Source organism: Vipera berus (genome assembly GCF_964194415.1).
Source record: "Vipera berus genome assembly, chromosome: 5".
Classification (NCBI taxonomy): domain Eukaryota; kingdom Metazoa; phylum Chordata; class Lepidosauria; order Squamata; family Viperidae; genus Vipera; species Vipera berus.
In genome coordinates, this window is record NC_138207.1 from 87,759,185 (window position 1) to 87,778,017 (window position 18,833).

The following is an 18,833-nucleotide window of genomic DNA, read 5'->3' on the forward strand; positions in this document are numbered from 1 at the left end:
AACCAGTTCTAATAGCAAAATAGTTCTAAGCAGGTAAGTTATCACGGCCTTTCTTGCTATTATTTATTGTACTGCCTTTGGCATAATAATTAGACACTATCAAGTCCGGCTATTGCAGGAATAAATGTTTGCATTTTGATTTATCCTTTGTAGAGTTCTTCCAAGGACATTACTGAAATATATTCTCTCCATCTACTTTATGCATTATCTTCTAATTTTGCTTGCTAAGCATTAACATTGTTTTCTAGTCCTTTACCCATTTATATCACCTGCCCAAAGTACAGGTAGTCCTCAGTTTACGACCACAATTGAGCTCAAAATTTCTATTGTTAAGTGAGACATTTGTTAAATGAATTTTGCCCCATTTTACAGATGAAACTCAAAAAATTAGAATATCATGCAAAAGTTCATTTATTCCAGTAATGCAACTTGCATTACTGCTAAGCTTGTAAGCCGCCCTGAGTCTTCGGAGAAGGGCGGGATATAAATGGAATTAAAATAAAAATAAATAAAAAATAAAACTTAAAAGGGGAAACTAATATGTGAGATAGACTCATTACATGCAAAGCAAGATAGTTCAAGATGTGATTTGTCATAATTGTTATGATTATGGCTTACAGCTCATGAAAACCCCAAATCCACAATCTCAGTAAATTAGAATATTGTGAAAAGGTGCAATATTCTAGGCTCAAAGTGTCCCACTCTAATCAGCTAATTAAGCCATAACACCTGCAAAGGGTTCCTGAGCCTTTAAATGGTCTCTCAGTCTGGTTCAGTAGGAATCACAATCATGGGGAAGACTGCTGACCTGACAGTTGTGCAGAAAACCATCATTGACACCCTCCATAAGGAGGGAAAGCCTCAAAAGGTAATTGCAAAAGAAGTTGGATGTTCCCAAAGTGCTGTATCAAAGCACATTAATAGAAAGTTATGTGGAAGGGAAAAAGTGTGGAAGAAAAAGGTGCACAAGCAGCAGGGATGACCGCAGCCTGGAGAGGATTGTCAGGAAAAGGCCATTCAAAAGTGTTGGGGACTTTCACAAGGAGTGGGCTGAGGCTAGAGTCAGTGCATCAAGAGCCACCACACACAGACGGATCCTGGACATGGGCTTCAAATGTCGTATTCCTCTTGTCAAGCCACTCCTGAACAACAAATAACATCAGAAGCGTCTTACCTGGGCTAAAGAAAAACAGACCTGGTCTGCTGCTCAGTGGTCCAAAGTCCTCTTTTCTGATGAGAGCAACTTTTGCATCTTATTTGGAAACCAAGGACCCAGAGTCTGGAGGAAGAATGGAGAGGCACACACTGCAAGATGCTTGAAGTCCAGTGTGAAGTTTCCACAGTCTGTGTTGATTTGGGGAGCCATGTCATCTGCTGGTGTTGGTCCACTGTGCTTCATTAAGTCCAGGGTCAACGCAGCCGTCTACCAGGAGATTTTGGAGCACTTCATGCTTCCTTCCACAGACGAGCTTTATGGGGATGCTGACTTCATTTTCCAGCAGGACTTGGCACCTGCCCACACTGCCAAAAGCACCAAAACCTGGTTCAATGACTGTGGGATTACTGTGCTTGATTGGCCAGCAAACCTGCCTGACCTGAACCCCATAGAGAATCTATGGGGCATTGCCAAGAGAAAGATGAGAGACATGAGACTGAACAATGCAGAAGAGCTGAAGGCCGCTATTGAAGCATCCTGGTCTTCCATAACACCTCAGCAGTGCCACAGGCTGATAGCTTCCATGCCACGCCGCATTGAGGCAGTAATTGCTGCAAAAGGGGCCCAAACCAAGTAATGAGTACATATGCATGCTTATACTTTTCAGAGGTCCGATATTGTTCTATGTACACTCCTTGTTTTATTGATTGCATGTAATATTCTAATTTTCTGAGATTGTGGATTTGGGGTTTTCATGAGCTGTATGCCATAATCATCACAATTATGACAAATCACGGCTTGAACTATCTTGCTTTGCATATAATGACTCTATCTCATATATTAGTTTCCCCTTTTAAATTGCATTACTGAAATAAATGAACTTTTGCACGATATTCTAATTTTCTGAGTTTCACCTATATGAACTTTCTTGTCACAGTTGTTAAGTGAATCACTGCAGCTGATAAGTTAGTAACACGGTTAAATGAATCTGGCTTCCCCCTTGACTTTGCTTGTCAGAAGGTTGCAAAAGGTGATCACGTGACCTTGGGTCATAAATATGAACCAATTGAATTTTGATCACATGATCCTGGGGATGCTGCAAAGATCGTAACCTTGAAAAACAATCATGTCACATTTTTCAGTGCCATTTTAACTTTGAATGGTCACTAAACACACTGTTGTAAGTTGAGGACCACCTGTATGTGAGATTCTGTTTATCACCTCTGTTTAGTCTTCATTTTATTTTTCTTGCAGTCTGTGACATTTTTAATAAAAATGAAATAAAGCTATTTGCTTAGTCTTGCTTTTAACATTTCTGATTTCAAGCATTGAAATGTCTTTAGTTCTGCGATCTTGTCTGAGGTCCATTGCCTTTCTCAATCGGATTTATCTTTTCTTCTGCAGCATACAAATAAACTATAAAGAAAATTAAGGAGACTTGGGGCATCAGTAGTAGTACTGCCTGAGTAAGCTTAACAAATGTCACCAAGAGATTTTAGGTGTAAGGTGGTACTTGCATTAAATTAAAGTGTCAGTTTCTAAACACGACAAGCTTTCAACTGTTATGGACTGATTGAGAGGTTTTACAAATAAGAACATAAGTGGTACATGTCACCTGAATATTTAGCAACCTAGTAGTAACTGGCTCTCCCTCTGTGAGCCGGTTACCTTGTGGTGCTTTTAGACCAGGGGTCCCCAACCCCTGGTCTGTGGACCGGCACCAGGCCACAGCATGCCAGCAACAGCATGCCGTGCAAACAAGCAAAGCCCCATCTGCAGGATGCAGGCAGTACAGGAGACCACGCCCCCTCCGGTCTGTGGAAAAATCTCTCTCCATGGAACCGGTCCCTGGTGGCCAAAACGTTGGGGACCTCTGTTCTAGACAATGCTAAAATAAAATTGATGACAGAGTTCAGGTTTAGAACAGACATTTCCTACCTCTCCTATATTGTGGAAGCAGCCCTGAGCTTTGACTTAGAGGTGAAATGAGAGTGAGACTTTGGATCAGGATGAGGCTTTTCCTCCCTAGAAACCCTCTCTGCTCAGACAATCTAACTTGAAAATGTGTGACAATCCTATGCTTGGGCCAGAATAAATCCCCTACCAGTGAGACATTTGGAATTTATTTGCTCTGACACTATAGCACAAATGTGCAGTCTAATTCAGTGTTCTCAAACTTGACAACTTTTAAGACAAGTGGACTTCGACTCCCAGAATTCCCCAGCCAGCCAATATGGGGAATTCTGGAAGTCGAAGTCCACACGTCTTAAAAGTTGTCAAGCTTGAGAAACACTGGCTTAATTTTCAGAATTATTCCTCTCCCCTACATTAAGTTTAAACTGTTGTACTATGGTTTGATTTTCTTTTGTGAAAGAAGCAGCAGCAAAAGATATTTCTTCTTTAATTAAATATTACCAATTCTCAAGCATTTCCATTGTAATGGGAAAAGACTCCCAATAGGGTTTGCTTTCTAATGCGCAGTTCCCCTTTGCAATCAACCATAATCACCCTGCTGTGAGAGGTTCCAAGAAAAAAACAACACATGATGAAAGAATGTTGATAACTTTATGACTTTATAATGCCTGTTGCAATTTTCATGAATTAGGAGCTGTTCTCCTTAATTTACACGTTATGTGGCTCATGTTGTATTTTGTTAAAAAAAAGCTATCTTGTTTCATTTTGGAAGAAACAGAATTTAACAGATTTAACATACACATACATATATACAAATACACATGCGTGAGCGACAAAAACAAATATTGAAATAATAAAACATGTTTGTTGAACAAAATATTTCAGTACTTGCTGAATTAGTGAAATTCACAAAATGATATCTGTTAGAACTGTGCTATGCTTTGGATTTGGTTTCAAAAAAGGGTTGTAGCAGTGCAAATATAACACCTGTCTGCATCTGTTTAAAGCAGCTGTGTCTTTTCCCTGGTTGCCTTTCACAGCTGTGTGATCCTTGGAAAAGATGGAGTTGCTTCAAAGAGTTGAGATAGATGTTTGATTAGTGGCCCTGGGCATTTGGAAGTAAGTTTTAGAAACTGAAGCACTAGAGAATCCTACTATTTATCTGCGTATTGATATATTCTGCCATATTCTAATAATTCTGCAATACAGGCAGCCATTGTCCTGAATTTGTGAATTCCTGTTATAAGAGGCTGCATTTTTAATACAAGAACACAGTCACATGAAAGAAAACTGGAAAAGATCTAACGTTTCTAGAAGTTGAAATGAACTATTCCTCTGAAAAAAAGTACATCTAAGATCAGTTTGTTCCATGCAACATGATTCTTAAACTTAGGAAATCATTACCATCAAAGATTCATTGATCCAGCTAATTCCATGAAACTTGTTTTTATTATTTTAGGGATATATGTGAGGCTACCTTCAAAAATAACATTCACAGGGTAATTTCTGAAGAAAGGAATGGTAGTATGCTACCATCTATTTTTTTCTGTTTGTGTCTAGCCTATCAGGTTAAGCCTGAAAACAGGAACCGTGTCTAGGAAAAGTAGCTATTTGGTGTTCTCATGCAATACAATTGCAATCCAATAGATTTACCGTATATACTTGAGTATAAGCCGAATTTTTCAGCCCACTTTTTGGGCTGAAAAATTCCACTTCGGTTTATACTCCAGTCAACAAAAAAAACTTACCGAGGACTTGTGCGCGGCCGAGGCTTTGGTGCTTCCGGGATCGCGCGCACCTCTCCCAAGCCACCGCCGTCCGGAGACCTGCCGAAGTTTGGGGAGGTTTGGGGAGGTGCGCGCGCACCTCCCCAAACCTCCCCAAACGTCGGCAGGTTTCCGGACCTCTGCGCCCTGCCTGCCTGCTTCTTTCCGCAGCGGAAAGAAGCAGGCAGGCAGGGCGCGGAGGAACGGAGACCTGCCGACGTTTGGGGAGGTTTGGGCGCCTCCCCAAACCTCCCCAAACGTCGCCGGGTCTCCGTTCCTCCGCGCCCTGCCTGCCTGCTTCTTTCCACTGCGGAAAGAAGCAGGCAGGCAGGGTGCAGAGGTCCGGAGACCTGCCGACGTTTGGGGAGGTTTGGGGAGGTGCGCGCGCACCTCCCCAAACCTCCCCAAACGTCGGCAGGTCTCCGGACGGCGGCGGCTTGGGAGAGGTGTGCGCGATCCTGGAAGCACCGAAGCAAGTCCTCGGTAAGCTCCGGGCGGTCACTTGCTTCGCGTCTCCTGAGGGAAGGGGGGGCGACTGGAGCGGGCATGTTTCCTCGCCTGCTGGGCGCCGCGATTTGCCCGGGGAACGCGCGGGCCCCGAATGGCAGCGTGGAGCGAGGAAGCTGACAGCCAGGGCTTCCCCGAGAGCCGCGGCCACACAGGGTATTCCTGTGTATTCAGGCTTGCAAAATGGCGGATCGAGCCTCTGCTGGTGGCAGAGGCTTGCAGAACGGCGGATTAGCTTATACTCGAGTCAACAACTTTTTCCAGTTTTTGGGGGTGAAATTAGGGGTCTCGGCTTATACTCGAGTCGGCTTATACTCAAGTATATACGGTAAATAGTTATTTATCCATATATAGTGCAGAATGGTTTTCAGAGTTTTAATATACAACAGTATCTTGAAAATTTCTTACCTTGAATATTGGAATAAATTAACCGTCCCTAGCTTGATGCTGGAATAACAACTCTCAATACTTGCAATCCCCCACCCCTGCCTCCAGCTAGGTTGACACTGGTGGATGATAGTGAGCCAGTAAATCGTGTAATGAAATAATATTATGAAAATAGCTAAAGAAAACCAATTATGTTCCATTATTTCCACTTAGAATACCTTTCCCCAACCTTGATTGCTTTACAGTGTTTTGGACTTCAAAGCCCATTAGTTCGAGATAGAGTGGCCAAGGATCAGGAATTGTAGTGTAGGATTATTTATAGCAGGGTACTGTATGCAGAAGGGACGCGGTGGCTCAGTGGGTTAGGACGCTGAACTTGTCGATCGGAAGGTCGGCAGTTTGGCGGGTCGAATCACGAGTGCCGCATAGCAGAGTGAGCGCCTGTTACTCGTCCCAGCTTCTGCCAACCTAGCAGTTCGAAAGCACGTAAAAATGCAAGTAGAAAAATAGGGACCACTACGGTGGGAAGGTAACAGCGTTCCGTGCCCCTTTGGCGTCTAGTCATGCCGGCCACATGACCACGGAGACGTCCTCGGACAAGCGCTGGCTCTTCGGCTTTGAAACGGAGATGAGCACCGGCGCCTAGAGTTGGAAACGACTAGCACGCATGTGCGGGGGAACCTTTACCTTTACTTTACTTTACTGTATGCAACTCGGTAGACCTGAAGGCTTGCCAAGCATATTGAGGGCTACAATTCAGGAACAGTAATAAAGTAGGCCTGATTTTTGTAGATTTAAAAGGTAAATGTCAGAATCCATTTATATTTCATTTCTAACTCTCTTTCTGTGCAAACCCAACTCTCACACCCCCCCGCCCTTGGATTCTGCCATTCCCAAGGAGGAAAGGGAATAAACGTGAGAGTTTATTGCCTCCATTTCCCCTCCTTAGATGTAACTTTTTGTTTATCTAGCCTGCCTGTTGCCCCTCACAATAAGATCGATGAGAGGCATTCTCTCTCTCTGATCTTACAAGCAGCTAAGAAAGAGGGTGGGGGATTTCTGGTTTGTTTCTTCGGATGAAATGTGAAGGGGAGGGAGTGATTGTGCTACGAATGGACTGATGGTTCTCCTTTCCCCACGAGGGGCTTGCCACCTGAAACTTGACTGATCTGGAACTGACCAAATGGACTGAGAGGTGGGGTTTTGCTTGGGGACACTTTAAAAATATCAATCTGTGAAGAGATTTTTCAGATCCTGTCTATTATACCTTCTATCATCTATGTCTTAGTAAAAGTTCCTGCTTGGACAATCTTGTCTCCAAGAGTCTTTCTTTCTTAAGATGTGGATTGGAGTGGGTTCTGACAGTAAAATGGATTCCATAAGCTTCAGTTGGATTTAAAATATCCAGTTTGGTCTGAAAGGGGGCTGCATGAGGCTCAGTGGTTCATGTGTGCACTACTGATGAAAATGTAGAAGACTTCAGATGAAATCCAAAGTTTTATTCCAATTGTCGCTGCGTAAAGCTATTAACATGAAGTAGATCTTCCTGAAATGGATTCTATATTTTATGTAAAACTGTGTTTTTCTGCTGATCTGAAATGACTAATTTAATGTCATCTGAATAAGAATGTTCAATTTTACTTGGTTTTTGTTGTTACTGGGTTTTTTTTAAAATGAAAGTTAAAGAGACCCAAAAGCAGGGGAAAACATTCAAACATGAGTAAGGTTGGCATGAATTTGTTGGCATGAATATCTTTATGTGAATTTTGTCCTTTTATAATTTGATGCGAAATTCAATATTAAAATAAAAATAGCAAGAAAGCTTACTAACATTATGAATAAGTAGCAAAGACGGAAACAAAAAACTGACTCATTCACCACAATAAATGACTAGATGAAGTTCAAAAATGTGAAGTCCATATAGTAGTAAATATGCAGCTAGTATGGTCTACGTAAGAAAGTATTTGAATTGTTAGGTTGCACTTATAGAAAAGGCTTTGCTCTTTGTATGAAAAGATCAAACTATGGTTTTATTTCCTTATTAATAGTATTTTTTTACATTCTCCATACCACCATATCCTAAATGGTGTACAGAAATACTTAGAAAACTACTAAAAATAATAAAAGCTGCTCCCACAAGCAAAATAAAATATTGCAACATATAGAAGATAACTCTCAAATATATATAAAGCAAGGACCAGTAGCTGCCCAGTCATAATCAATCTTTGAAAGCTGAGTTTTTTCAAAGCATTATGAAATGTCAGTAAAAACGAAGCCAGCTACACCTTAAAGTGAGGGGTAGAGTTTAAGTTGTTTCAAAAAGTTAAGGCTACCTTAGAGAAAGCCTGCCTTATGGTCTATCACCTCATCTCCTGTGAAGGCAGAACCTTGGGAAGGCTTTCTCTAGATGATGTAAGAGAGTCAATTTGTATAGTCCAGGGGACCCTAACCCCCATTCCATGGACCAGTAGCAGGCTGTGGCATGCCAGCAACTGGTCCGCACAAACAAGCAAAGCCCCATTCGCGTGATGCAGTCATCACACAAAACCACCCACCCTCCGGTCCGTGGAACAACCTCCCTTCACAGAACTGGTCCCTGGTAACCAAAAGGTTGGGGACCCCTGTTATAGTGGTTAAAAGCATTGGATTAAAAACTGGGAGATTATGTGAATTCTAGTCCTGCCTTAGACTAGACTTTGAAATCTGTTGCCCTCCATCAGTCCTAGGAATAAAATCCTGACAACCTATGACTAAAAAGGTTGTCAAGAAAACTGCATGGACATGTTCATTGATAGACCATAACAAAACACCAGAGGACTTAACAGAATGAGCTGAACAATTCTGGAGAAGACAGTATCTAATATACCCCCAAACCACAATGGAAATGCATTTGAATGTAATAACAGCACTTTAAATTGGATTTGGAAACCTATGAGTAACTAGTGAAAGAACTGAATCAGTGCTATACTGTGCTATGAGCACCCTGGCGACTATACTTTGTACCAATTGTACATGTCAGGTCATCTTCAAAGGCACCTCATGGAGAGTATGTGGTAGTAGTCAATCTGAATAGCAATAAGTCAGTCACCATAACCAGGATTCCAGACCAGGGTACAGCTGAACTTGGACACTAGTCTAAGCTGGGCAAACGTTCTACTTGCTGTTCCAGCAAGAAACACCAATCCCAAAGAACCCTCAACTAACTGTCTTGCGTCTGTTGAAGGAGCTCAATGATAGATGAAGCTATCATTAGAGTTGATGTTTCTAGATAGCCCAGATGAGCATTTATGGATGAGCATTTTCAATGTCTTCCTAGAGTTTAATCCGAGCTTCCTTGATATTCTTTTTAATTCTTTTCCTAGAGTTTGGTTGCCTTGGATCCTATCACTCTAAGTGAAGTCCAAATGAGGCCATCACTTGAAAAACGTTTGGAGGGAATTATCAGTGGAGCTGCTTTATTAGCAGATTCCTCCTGTACTCGTGATCTTCACCGTGAGCGCATCATCACTGAGTGTAATGCCATTCGCCAAGCTCTCCAAGACCTTCTCTCAGAGTACATGAATAACGTAAGTCAGTGACTGTTCCATTGATTTTTTTTAAAAACTGTATATTTTCTGCATTGTTTCCAAGGCAAAGTTAATCCAATAGTTAGTGGCACTCTTTATTTAGTACTGATTTTCAAAGAATTCTTGTCATTTTGTATACATATGGAAAGTTGGCAAATGAGTTGAAAGGTGCCATTGTGCTACCTTTCTTTTATTTCAATTATGCAACTTTTATACGTAAATGGGAGAAGAAAAGTTTATGGAACTGGTATAATAGTACAGTAACATATGTAGGTGCACAGAACCATGCTAGGGATCATTTTTTCCATTTTTACCTTTTATCCAGATCATTATCAGAATATGGATCCAAATAGAACAGGAAACCTTTCTATTTCCACCATCTAATGGAGATGTTATTAATTAGGTAGGAATTTGTGCTTAGCGAGCTTGTATAAGAGGACAATGGCAGAATTCATCCATTATCCATAGGTACCCTACATATAGACCTGTTAGGCTTGGGGCTCTGTTCTGACCATCCAAAGGACAGATGACCATTGGAGCAGGATTAGTCACTGTAATGCTATCACTCCTTGGTCACTTATTCTCCCTGTAGTCCTTCAGATATGAAAATGCCTGAAGTCTCTTTAGATTGAAATAATTTCTATAATCCCTTGACAATCACATTATAACAATCAGCCAGCAGAACAGAACACAAATCATATCTATTTTAGCCTTCCAGTTTTATTAAAAGATATAATGAAGATCTTTGGCATTATTTTTATTTTTCCCTTCAAGTCAGTCTCAACTCCTGGCAAGTATATGGATATGTCCCTGCAGTGTTAGGCAACATTTTTCATTTAAAGTAAAACAAGGTAAGAATAATGCAGCACTGTAATATTTTTTGCAATACTCTAGTCTACACAATAGAACCAGAATCCAAATTGATTTTCCACTTGAAAAGCATGAATTCTGCAGGCTCCAAATGCCAACTTAGCAACAGCATGTTTTGCTTTCAGGTTGTTATTTGCCAGGAGTTTTCCATAAAAAAAATCTGAAAATGATCTAAGAATTGATTAGAGGTTTGTAGCACCTGTCTTCTTAGAAGCGACAATATAGCAACACAGGGTCCAATGATTCGCTGTTGTCAAATTGATAGGGACAAGTTCTTCTGCATATACAGAGGATTCTGAAACTTGTTCTCCAAAACACTAATGGTAGAACAATGTCAAGGCTCTGTGGAATTTATTTATTGCAAGCTGATTGAGATCCTGGGCTGGTTTGAAACAGATTTTAACTAGCTCCCTGTTGTATTCTAGCTAGTAGTTTGGTGTATTTGATTTGCACTCCTATATTAAGGATCCTTTGTCTAAGAGCTGTCATAACTTGAACTTGTCCCAGTGTCAGAAAAACATCTCAAGCAAGACTATCATGCTGAACTTGGTCTCCAATTTGCTGTTCCTGGGTGGGGTGGAATTTGTCTTATAAGATGTAAGAGAGGACCAGCCATGGTGCTGAAGATTATTTCTTAGCCATTTTTTGAGAGTATTTAACCAGGCCTTTTTCTCAACATTCAATAGCCATGTATCCAGCATAGGGCTATTTTGCTGCTCCGAAGAATTTCTTTTGTAAGAAATTAATTTGTACATTTGGGAGCTGGGCGAACAGTTTGCCCTTAAGACATTGAAGAAAATTGAGATATATTCAGTACTTCTAGCATGCAGGCTAGGTATTCTGGGAGTTTAAGGGATTTTTTTTGGAAATTGATATGCAGTAAGCAACCTTTGCAAAGATGGGATATGACTCTTCTTGGTTTTACTGGTGTCTGTAGTAGGATTATCTCATCATAGTACCTGTTTGTCAGTTTCAGGGTATAGTGATCTACTTAAACCACTATGTTCTTGCATATTAATGAGATATAGTTCTTGTTAAAGATCATATTCACTATGTACTCCCTTATGCTGCCCTTTGTATTCAGAGATGATGGGATTTATTAACACAAGTGAATTTCATAGGCACTGATTATTTACTTTAATAATGTACAAGTACTGTGTATTTTCTAAAATTTTACTTTACTGTTTACTTATGAGAAATGGCAGTTGGAGAATTAAGTAAGAATTAACAGTCTTCTAGGCAATCTATTTGTTTCTTCAAATAGCAAATTCTTATCAAAACAGAGATCTGGCAGGTTAAAAATAAGGCCTTGTGGATTTATTGTATCTGATGTAGGTATAGAAATTCCTACATCAAATGTTCAATTTTTGGATACTACAAAATTCATCTCTCATATTCCCATGCTACTTAATGTAAACCTAGTTTAATGCCATTTACTTTAATGTGTTTTTTGTTTATTCATTGATATTTATTTATAGCAATGGGAAATGAGCTTATCAAAGAGTAAAAGCCACACAAATCAAGGAAGGGATTTCCTTTTATGCAACCCAGGTGAACAATGCATTGTACTTTCGATTATACTGCTGCACACCGAAAATTCAAGTGTATTAGCCTAAAATTTTCTTCTGAATTAGCATAATGGTCCCAAATGTCAACATTATCCACAGATGATGTTCTGTGCAGAAACAAGATACATTCTTGAAATTATATATATTGCTATAGAATTATTGTAACCCTACTTCCATCTATCTACTGACCTCCAGTTACGTTGGACTAAAATTTTATTATTGGTTCTGAGCCTGAGGGAGGAGTCAAGCATGTCAACAAACTTGAGTCCTTTTGCACTCACAAGAGATCTAAATCCAGCCCACCTTGAATTCTGTTAACTTTTATCTACCTCAAATTTGCCTTGACCATTAGTAGTTCAGATTCTTGTAGAGAGTGTTAGCATGCCATAAATCTCTATTCATTTGAACAGCCTCAGTCCCTGATTTCTTGCATCTGACACCAACATATTTATGGATTGTCTGACATTTAAACCTTTAAGTGATATCAAACGTATATTTCATTGGAAAAGGGAATGATGCCAGGGATGGTTAGTGGCCAAAGAAGAAGGGGCAAGCGAAAACCACGCTAGCTTGATGACATCAAATCTGATGCAAAGCCGAACATACAACAATTGGAAGGGTAGCATGGAGAGTACTTCCCTGTAAAGTTGCCAAGAGTTGGACATGGCTAAATGGTTAAAAACAATAACAACAAATGTATATTTAGAAGTTATTTGTGCAAAAAGCGATGGATAATCTAGAATCATAAATGGACATAATTGAGTAAATACTAAGAAGACATCGTGGAGTTATTTTAAGGTTATCTCTCTGCAACATTTCAAGGTTGATCTAATTTCCATTTTCATCTGGGCTCCCAGAACACATTTCCTAACAAAGGGCAATATAGCGGTAGGCTTTTTCTGCTGTGGTCCCTGCTCTAACGAATCTTCTCTCCCCTGAATTGAGGTTGGCTCCATCTCTGTTGAGCTTCCAGAGGTCACTTAAGACCTGGTTATGCTGGCAGGCCTGGGGACACCATGGGATGGGTGATCCCGTGAGGTGACTCTACTATTTTTAGTAAATCTTCGTCTATTTTCTTTGTTTTAGTTTGTTTTTATGCTTTTTAATATATTCATTAATTGTTTAGTTGTGTTTTATGCTGCCCAGAGTTGCTTATTTGTGAGATGGGCAGCTGTATAAATTGTTTGAATAAATAAATTGTGTTAGAAATATATTCAGTCTATTTTTGTATTTTTAGAAATAATATTAGACATCCTCATACCAAATGATAACAATAACATTGGATGTCACTAGACCTGAACCTGGGAACTGAGTTTTGCATGATTTAATACCTCAGCTATGTTCCATTTTTTGTTTCTGTTATCTATTTTTATTTAAAGCAATAAAATCTGCTCCTTTTGCCCTTCTTAACAATCCCTATACAACAAGCAAATTAAAAAGGCACTGTATGTTATAAATAAATATGGAATTATGCCTCCTGTAATATCCAAGAGTATCATCCTTAGAACATTTCTAGAGATATGGGAATTTAATATCTAAATAGTGAAAATCATTTGAAGCCATTTCTGGGGTTCTGTAGAAGATGAAGAAATAGCCCATTAGATATTCCTATGTCACAATTTTGAACATCACGAAGGACAATATTTAGCTACATAATCATAAGGTATACCTTAATGGTTCACTTAGGAATATTTCTTCTGTTCCCCTTGGGTAACTAGAGCTTGCTTAGCAGAATTTGTTCCAACAAATAGTTTGGACTAGGGCTGAGTTACTGCACTGCAGATAATATCATAGCTGAAGTTTAACTCTAAATAAAATGCCTTGCAATGTAAACCCATTTCATTTTTTTATTTGATTTATATCCTTCCTTCTATCCTTTTGAACACCAAAAGTGCCTAAAGGTAAAGGTTCCCCCGCACATGCGTGCTAGTCGTTTCCAACTCTAGGGGCCGGTGCTCATCTCCGTTTCAAAGCCGAAGAGCCAGCGCTTGTCTGAGGACGTCTCTGTGGTCATGTGGCTGGCATGACTAGATGCCAAAGGCGCACGGAGCGCTGTTACCTTCCCACTGTAGTGGTCCCTATTTTTCTACTTGCATTTTTACGTGCTTTCGAACTGCTAGGTTGGCAGAAGCTGGGACAAGTAACAGGCGCTCACTCTGTTATGCAGCACTCAGGATTCAACCCACCAAACTGCCGACCATCTGATCGACAAGCTCAGCATCCTAACCCAGTGAGCCACCGCTTCCCTTAAAAGTGCCTAACAGCTAAAACACAGCAACAAAAGCTAAAACTAATGTTACTAAAATTAAAATTGAAGGTCCGATGAAAGATGCATTTTAATACTGCTGTAAAGGCAGAGAGGGCAGTGATTAAAGATGATTTCTTTGGGATCAGATATCGTAATTTGGGAGCGGTGCCAATAAAATCTCTCCTGCAGATCTTAAAGGTCAGATGGATTTGTAGCAAGAGAGGGACTCCTGGAGATAATCAGCCTTTAATTTACAGATATAAAAACTAAAAACTTACACAGAGCGTGGAAAATATTGGGCAACATAGGCTAGGCAGCTTCATTTTGTAACAGCTTCTGGAAATCACAGTAGATCCCTTTATAGCACATTGCATTAGTCAGTTTGAGATTTAATCAAGATGTGGTCACTCTTTCTGAATCTGGCTGGTTCAGGAACAATTGCAGCTGGCACATTTAAAGTGATTGTGTGATTGTACTCTTTGCCATAACTGAAACCTTTATTCTGACAGCTGGAAATCAAGGTGCCCTCTCAAATAGCACAGGAAGAGCGATCCCATTCACTGCAGACAACAACCTGACACCCCCCCCCGCCAAAGTCCAGTTTGTCTTGCTGAAAAGCACTCCATCTTGTTAAGATTTCGTTTCAGCTTCACCCAACCCATTATTAAGCTTAAACAGTACTGCAGGGGCTGGAAAGAAAGCAGTAATGTCCATCAGTTGGTGTGTGCTAAGCACAAAAGAAGTGTGTACCGTACTTAAAAAACAGACCCTGAAAAAAATGAAGGAAAATGGACAGTGGGCTACCCTCTAATGATCCAACTTTTAACATCAGGTCGTAGAAACTCTGCTGGCTTCTATCTCTTTTTTAGTTCATGGATTGCTGTTAAGGATTCTTTCATTTAATTTTGTTATTTCCACGAATATTAGTATTTTGCTTATATTTTGCATTCTTCTACAAATAAAGTTTTATTTTTTTTAAAAAAACAGTAAAAAATGGAATGGCATACAGTTTTTTTAAAAAATATGCAATTAAATTATTCTACAAACTGAGGAATGTAGACTATTATTTTTTTATAATAGATTAGCATATGTTGAATTTATGGAATATGTAACATGGCTATTAATGGATAAAACTGAATTTGAAATGTGGTAATGCATTTTATAGTATTAGATGAACACCTTTTTTGTATGCAATGAATAAATACCTCTATGCGTTCTAAAAGCGTTGTATACTCCTCTACAATATCCAGTGGGAAATGTGTGTTCTGGTTTTGAATTCTCTATATTAGTTTTAATGATATTTATTTACTGGCATGAAAGTATTATTATTTATTCATAGATAAATAATTAATAGATAATCGACAGTGGAGGAAAATATAAAATAGTCATAGTAATTTTTGGAAACATTTTGAAACATTAAACTTTGCAAGTATAGCTGGAAAGTAAAAATGTTAGTTCAGGCTTATTCAGCATCTCAGTGTTTTTTCAGGGAAGCAAGATCCCACTTTCGTCGCCAGTGTTGTGTAGTGGGTTCTTTGGCACAGGAATGAAGATGAGGCAAGTGAGTTCAGGAAAACTCATGGTTTATTGTTTGCAAGATCTGAACTGAGAATTGGACTGTAACTAGCCGCAATATATAGTCTAGCCCCTAGGCGGCAGCCAATAGGTTTGAAGCAACCATTGCCGCCTAGGGACAGCCAATAGCAGCACTGAAGACTTGTAGTCTGGCTTGCTGGAGAGCCGTTAGCTGCTCCAGCAACCCACGTGGTATTACCATTGAGCCCAATACATAACACCCCTCCCCTCTTAGATTAGACAATATTGTAACACAATTTAGTCTTAATATAATTATCAAGTTTCATTATCAAAACTATCCTAAATAATAGTAATAGAAAATAAACCCATATAGCTTACAAGGTTAACTTACAGCATCTGAATGAATAGGCTTCATTGACAGGACACTAGACAGTTAACATCATAGCATCTGAATAAATAGGCCTTCATTGACAACACACTAGACAGTTAACATAATAACTCCCAGTTTCTGTAGTACAGTGGCAAGTTGCAATACAACAACATTATAGATCTTTATTTTACAAAGTAATCAGCAAGATATGAAGGAGGCTTGTGTGCCCAAGTGGAACTTCTCGGAGTTCCAGTCACTTTGTGGTCTACCAGCTTACCCAGTGGGCTGGGTAGACCCATGTCCCTTGTTGCTCCTGAGTTAAGGGGATTAGATGCTCTCTGGCTGGCTTCTCCAGGTTGGCCCACCCCAGAGTCAGACTGATCAGCAGAGGAGGCACAGCGGTTGCTGAAGTCTGGTTGGCTTGCTCCTTCAGGGGATCTATGTTGCATTCCTGGACTCCCCACTTCTCCATCTGGTTCCTCATTGGTTATGAAGGAAAAGTCCTGAGAGTCCAAGTGAGGACTAGCTTGGCCACAAGTTTGAGGACCTTGGGAGGGATTTATGATGCAGTCCTCACTTAGTGGCCATTATGGAAACTGTTTTCTGAGTTGATCAATGTGGCATCTGACAAGTCCTTGAGTAGAATGCTATAAGAACCTGTGTTCCATTCTTTTCTAAGTGACTTAAAACTGCCCGCACCCCATAGGGAGATGCATCACATGCAAGACATACTGGTTTAGACTCTTTGTAGTGAGTTACAGTGGACTTTTCTGACAATAGTGCTTTTAAGTCCTGGAAACTTTTTTCATGTAAATTAGTCCATTTCCATGGAGCTTTTTTATCTAAAAGCCTGTGCAAAGGTTCTGCTAATGCTGCCTTATGAGGTAGAAAGGTGTGATAGAAGTTAAGGAGAACCAAGAATGCTTGTAGCTCACCTTTGGATTTGGGCCTAGGAGCCATTTTAATGGCCTTCACTTTAGATTCAGCAGGGTGAATGCCGTTAGCATCAATTCTGAATCCCAAGAATTCTGTTGAAGGAACCCCAATACTACACTTGCTCTTTTTTAATTTGAGGCCTGCTTCATGAAGCCTCTGTAAAACAGCTCTGAGACTGCTGGCTAACACTTCTGGGGATTCCCCAGCAATAATAACATCATCAAAATAAGGGCAGATGCCCTGAATACCCTTAAGTGTGCGTTCCATTATTCCCTGGAAAATGCCTGGGGCAACACTGACTCCAAACTGTAAGCGTTTTACTTTGAAAGCCCCCATGTGAGTCATGATCATCTGAGCTGCAGCTGTGGCCTCATCAACTGGCAATTGCTGATAGGCCTGTGCTAAATCAAGTTTAGCAAAAATAGTACCCCCTTGCAAGGAGGCTAAAATGTGGTTGACCACTGGAACGGGGTACACGTGTTGCTTGAGGGCTTTATTTAGAGTGCATTTATAATCAGCACAAATGCGAATTTCCCTGTTGGCTTTAAGTGGGGTAACTATAGGAGTTTCCCACTCCCCCCCCCATCAACTGGCTGTAAAACGCCCTGTTCTACAAGCTTGTCAAGTTCAGAATCAATTTTATGTTTTAAGGCAAAGGGGACCCTTCGAGGCTTAACCCTAATTGGAACTACATTGGGGTCTAGCTTGAATGAGATAGGCGGGCCTGTGTATGTTCCTAGGGCAGAATCAAAAATGTCAGCATAGTCCTCACATACTGATGAGAGGTTTGCAGTTTGTGTTCAGTTGATACCAGTAATTTGAATACCTAAGGCATCAAACCAATCGAGTCCAATGAGACTCGTTCTCTGGCCCCCTACTACTATGACATCCAGGTGCCCATAAAACCCCTTAAATTTACAGTCAAGGTGGCTTCTCCCTTAACTTTAACTTGAGCATTTTGAAAGTCAGTTAGAATTATGTCTGAGGGCCTTAGTTTGGCCCAATTGTTACTGCGCCTAAAAACAAAATTAAAAGTGTCTTGAGAAATAATGGAGACTGCAGAGCCAGAGTCCAATTCCATTTTACAAGGAACTCCTTGTAGCTCTACCAGGAGTCTGAGTTTAGGTTTAAGGGGGCGTCGGGCCCCAGTGCAGCACACTCTTCTATGGCTTCTGAAAACCCCCACACTAACCGGATCCTGGGCCCCAGTACCTCTCCTAGTCGGTTCTTCTGACTGGTGTTTGGGTGGCCGGTCCCTCTGGTGGGCTCTGCAAACCACTGCAATGTGGCCTGTCCAGCTGCAGGCTCTGCATGTGGCTGACCAGAATCTGCAATTGGTATGAAAATGGCTGCCGCCGCACCCTTTACATCTAGGTAAGAGAACTGCCTTGTAAGTGTTCTCTTGCTGCTGGCTGTTGTGGTGTTGTGCATTGGGCTGCTTTTGAAGTTTGTTGATTTCTGGTTCTTCCTCCTCGGAGGACTTTTCGGGGCATTTGGCGTCCTCGTGGTGGACCGTTTCTTCATTCTTTGTCGTTTTGGCAGGCTGGACTGCTTGAACTGCACCCCGGCGGCTTCATCAGCCAAAACTTTGTCTTGTGCTTCTGAAAACGTTAAATTCGGTCTGGCAAAGAGTCTTTGTTGAAGCGTTCGGTTCCTTAGGCCACAAATAAGCTGATCTCGTAGTCTCTCTTCTAAGTTCGAAAATTTGCAAAGGAGTGCAGCCTGCCTCAGGCCCGCGATGAATTCTGAAGCTGATTCATGGGTTGCTGCACTCTCTGATCAAACTTGAAACACTAGGCCATTTCAGACATCTTGGGCTGGAAATGTTTGGTTAACTTTTTCCTGAGGTCTGCATAAGGGACCGATTCTGTTGGCGTCGGAGCAAAGAGGTTCTCGGCCAACTCAAAGGTTACTGGGCCACAGAGGCAGAGTAGCGTTGCGGCCTTGAGGCCTTCTTCTGTGATTTGGTTTGCCCAGAGGTAGTTTTCTACCTGGGACAAATATGATGG

The 18,833-nt window shown here is 40.7% G+C and overlaps 1 protein-coding gene across 1 annotated transcript in view; it reads left to right on the forward strand.

Moving 5' to 3' along the window:
- CTNNA3 (catenin alpha 3) overlaps window positions 1-18,833 on the forward strand; it is a gene marked incomplete at its 5' end in the record, with an annotated part of 847,188 nt that overhangs the window by 175,139 nt on the left and 653,216 nt on the right. The window contains one exon of the mRNA XM_081329881.1: window positions 9,093-9,296. Coding sequence (XP_081186007.1) covers window positions 9,093-9,296 — 204 coding nt within the window. The remainder of the gene's footprint in view (window positions 1-9,092; window positions 9,297-18,833) is intronic.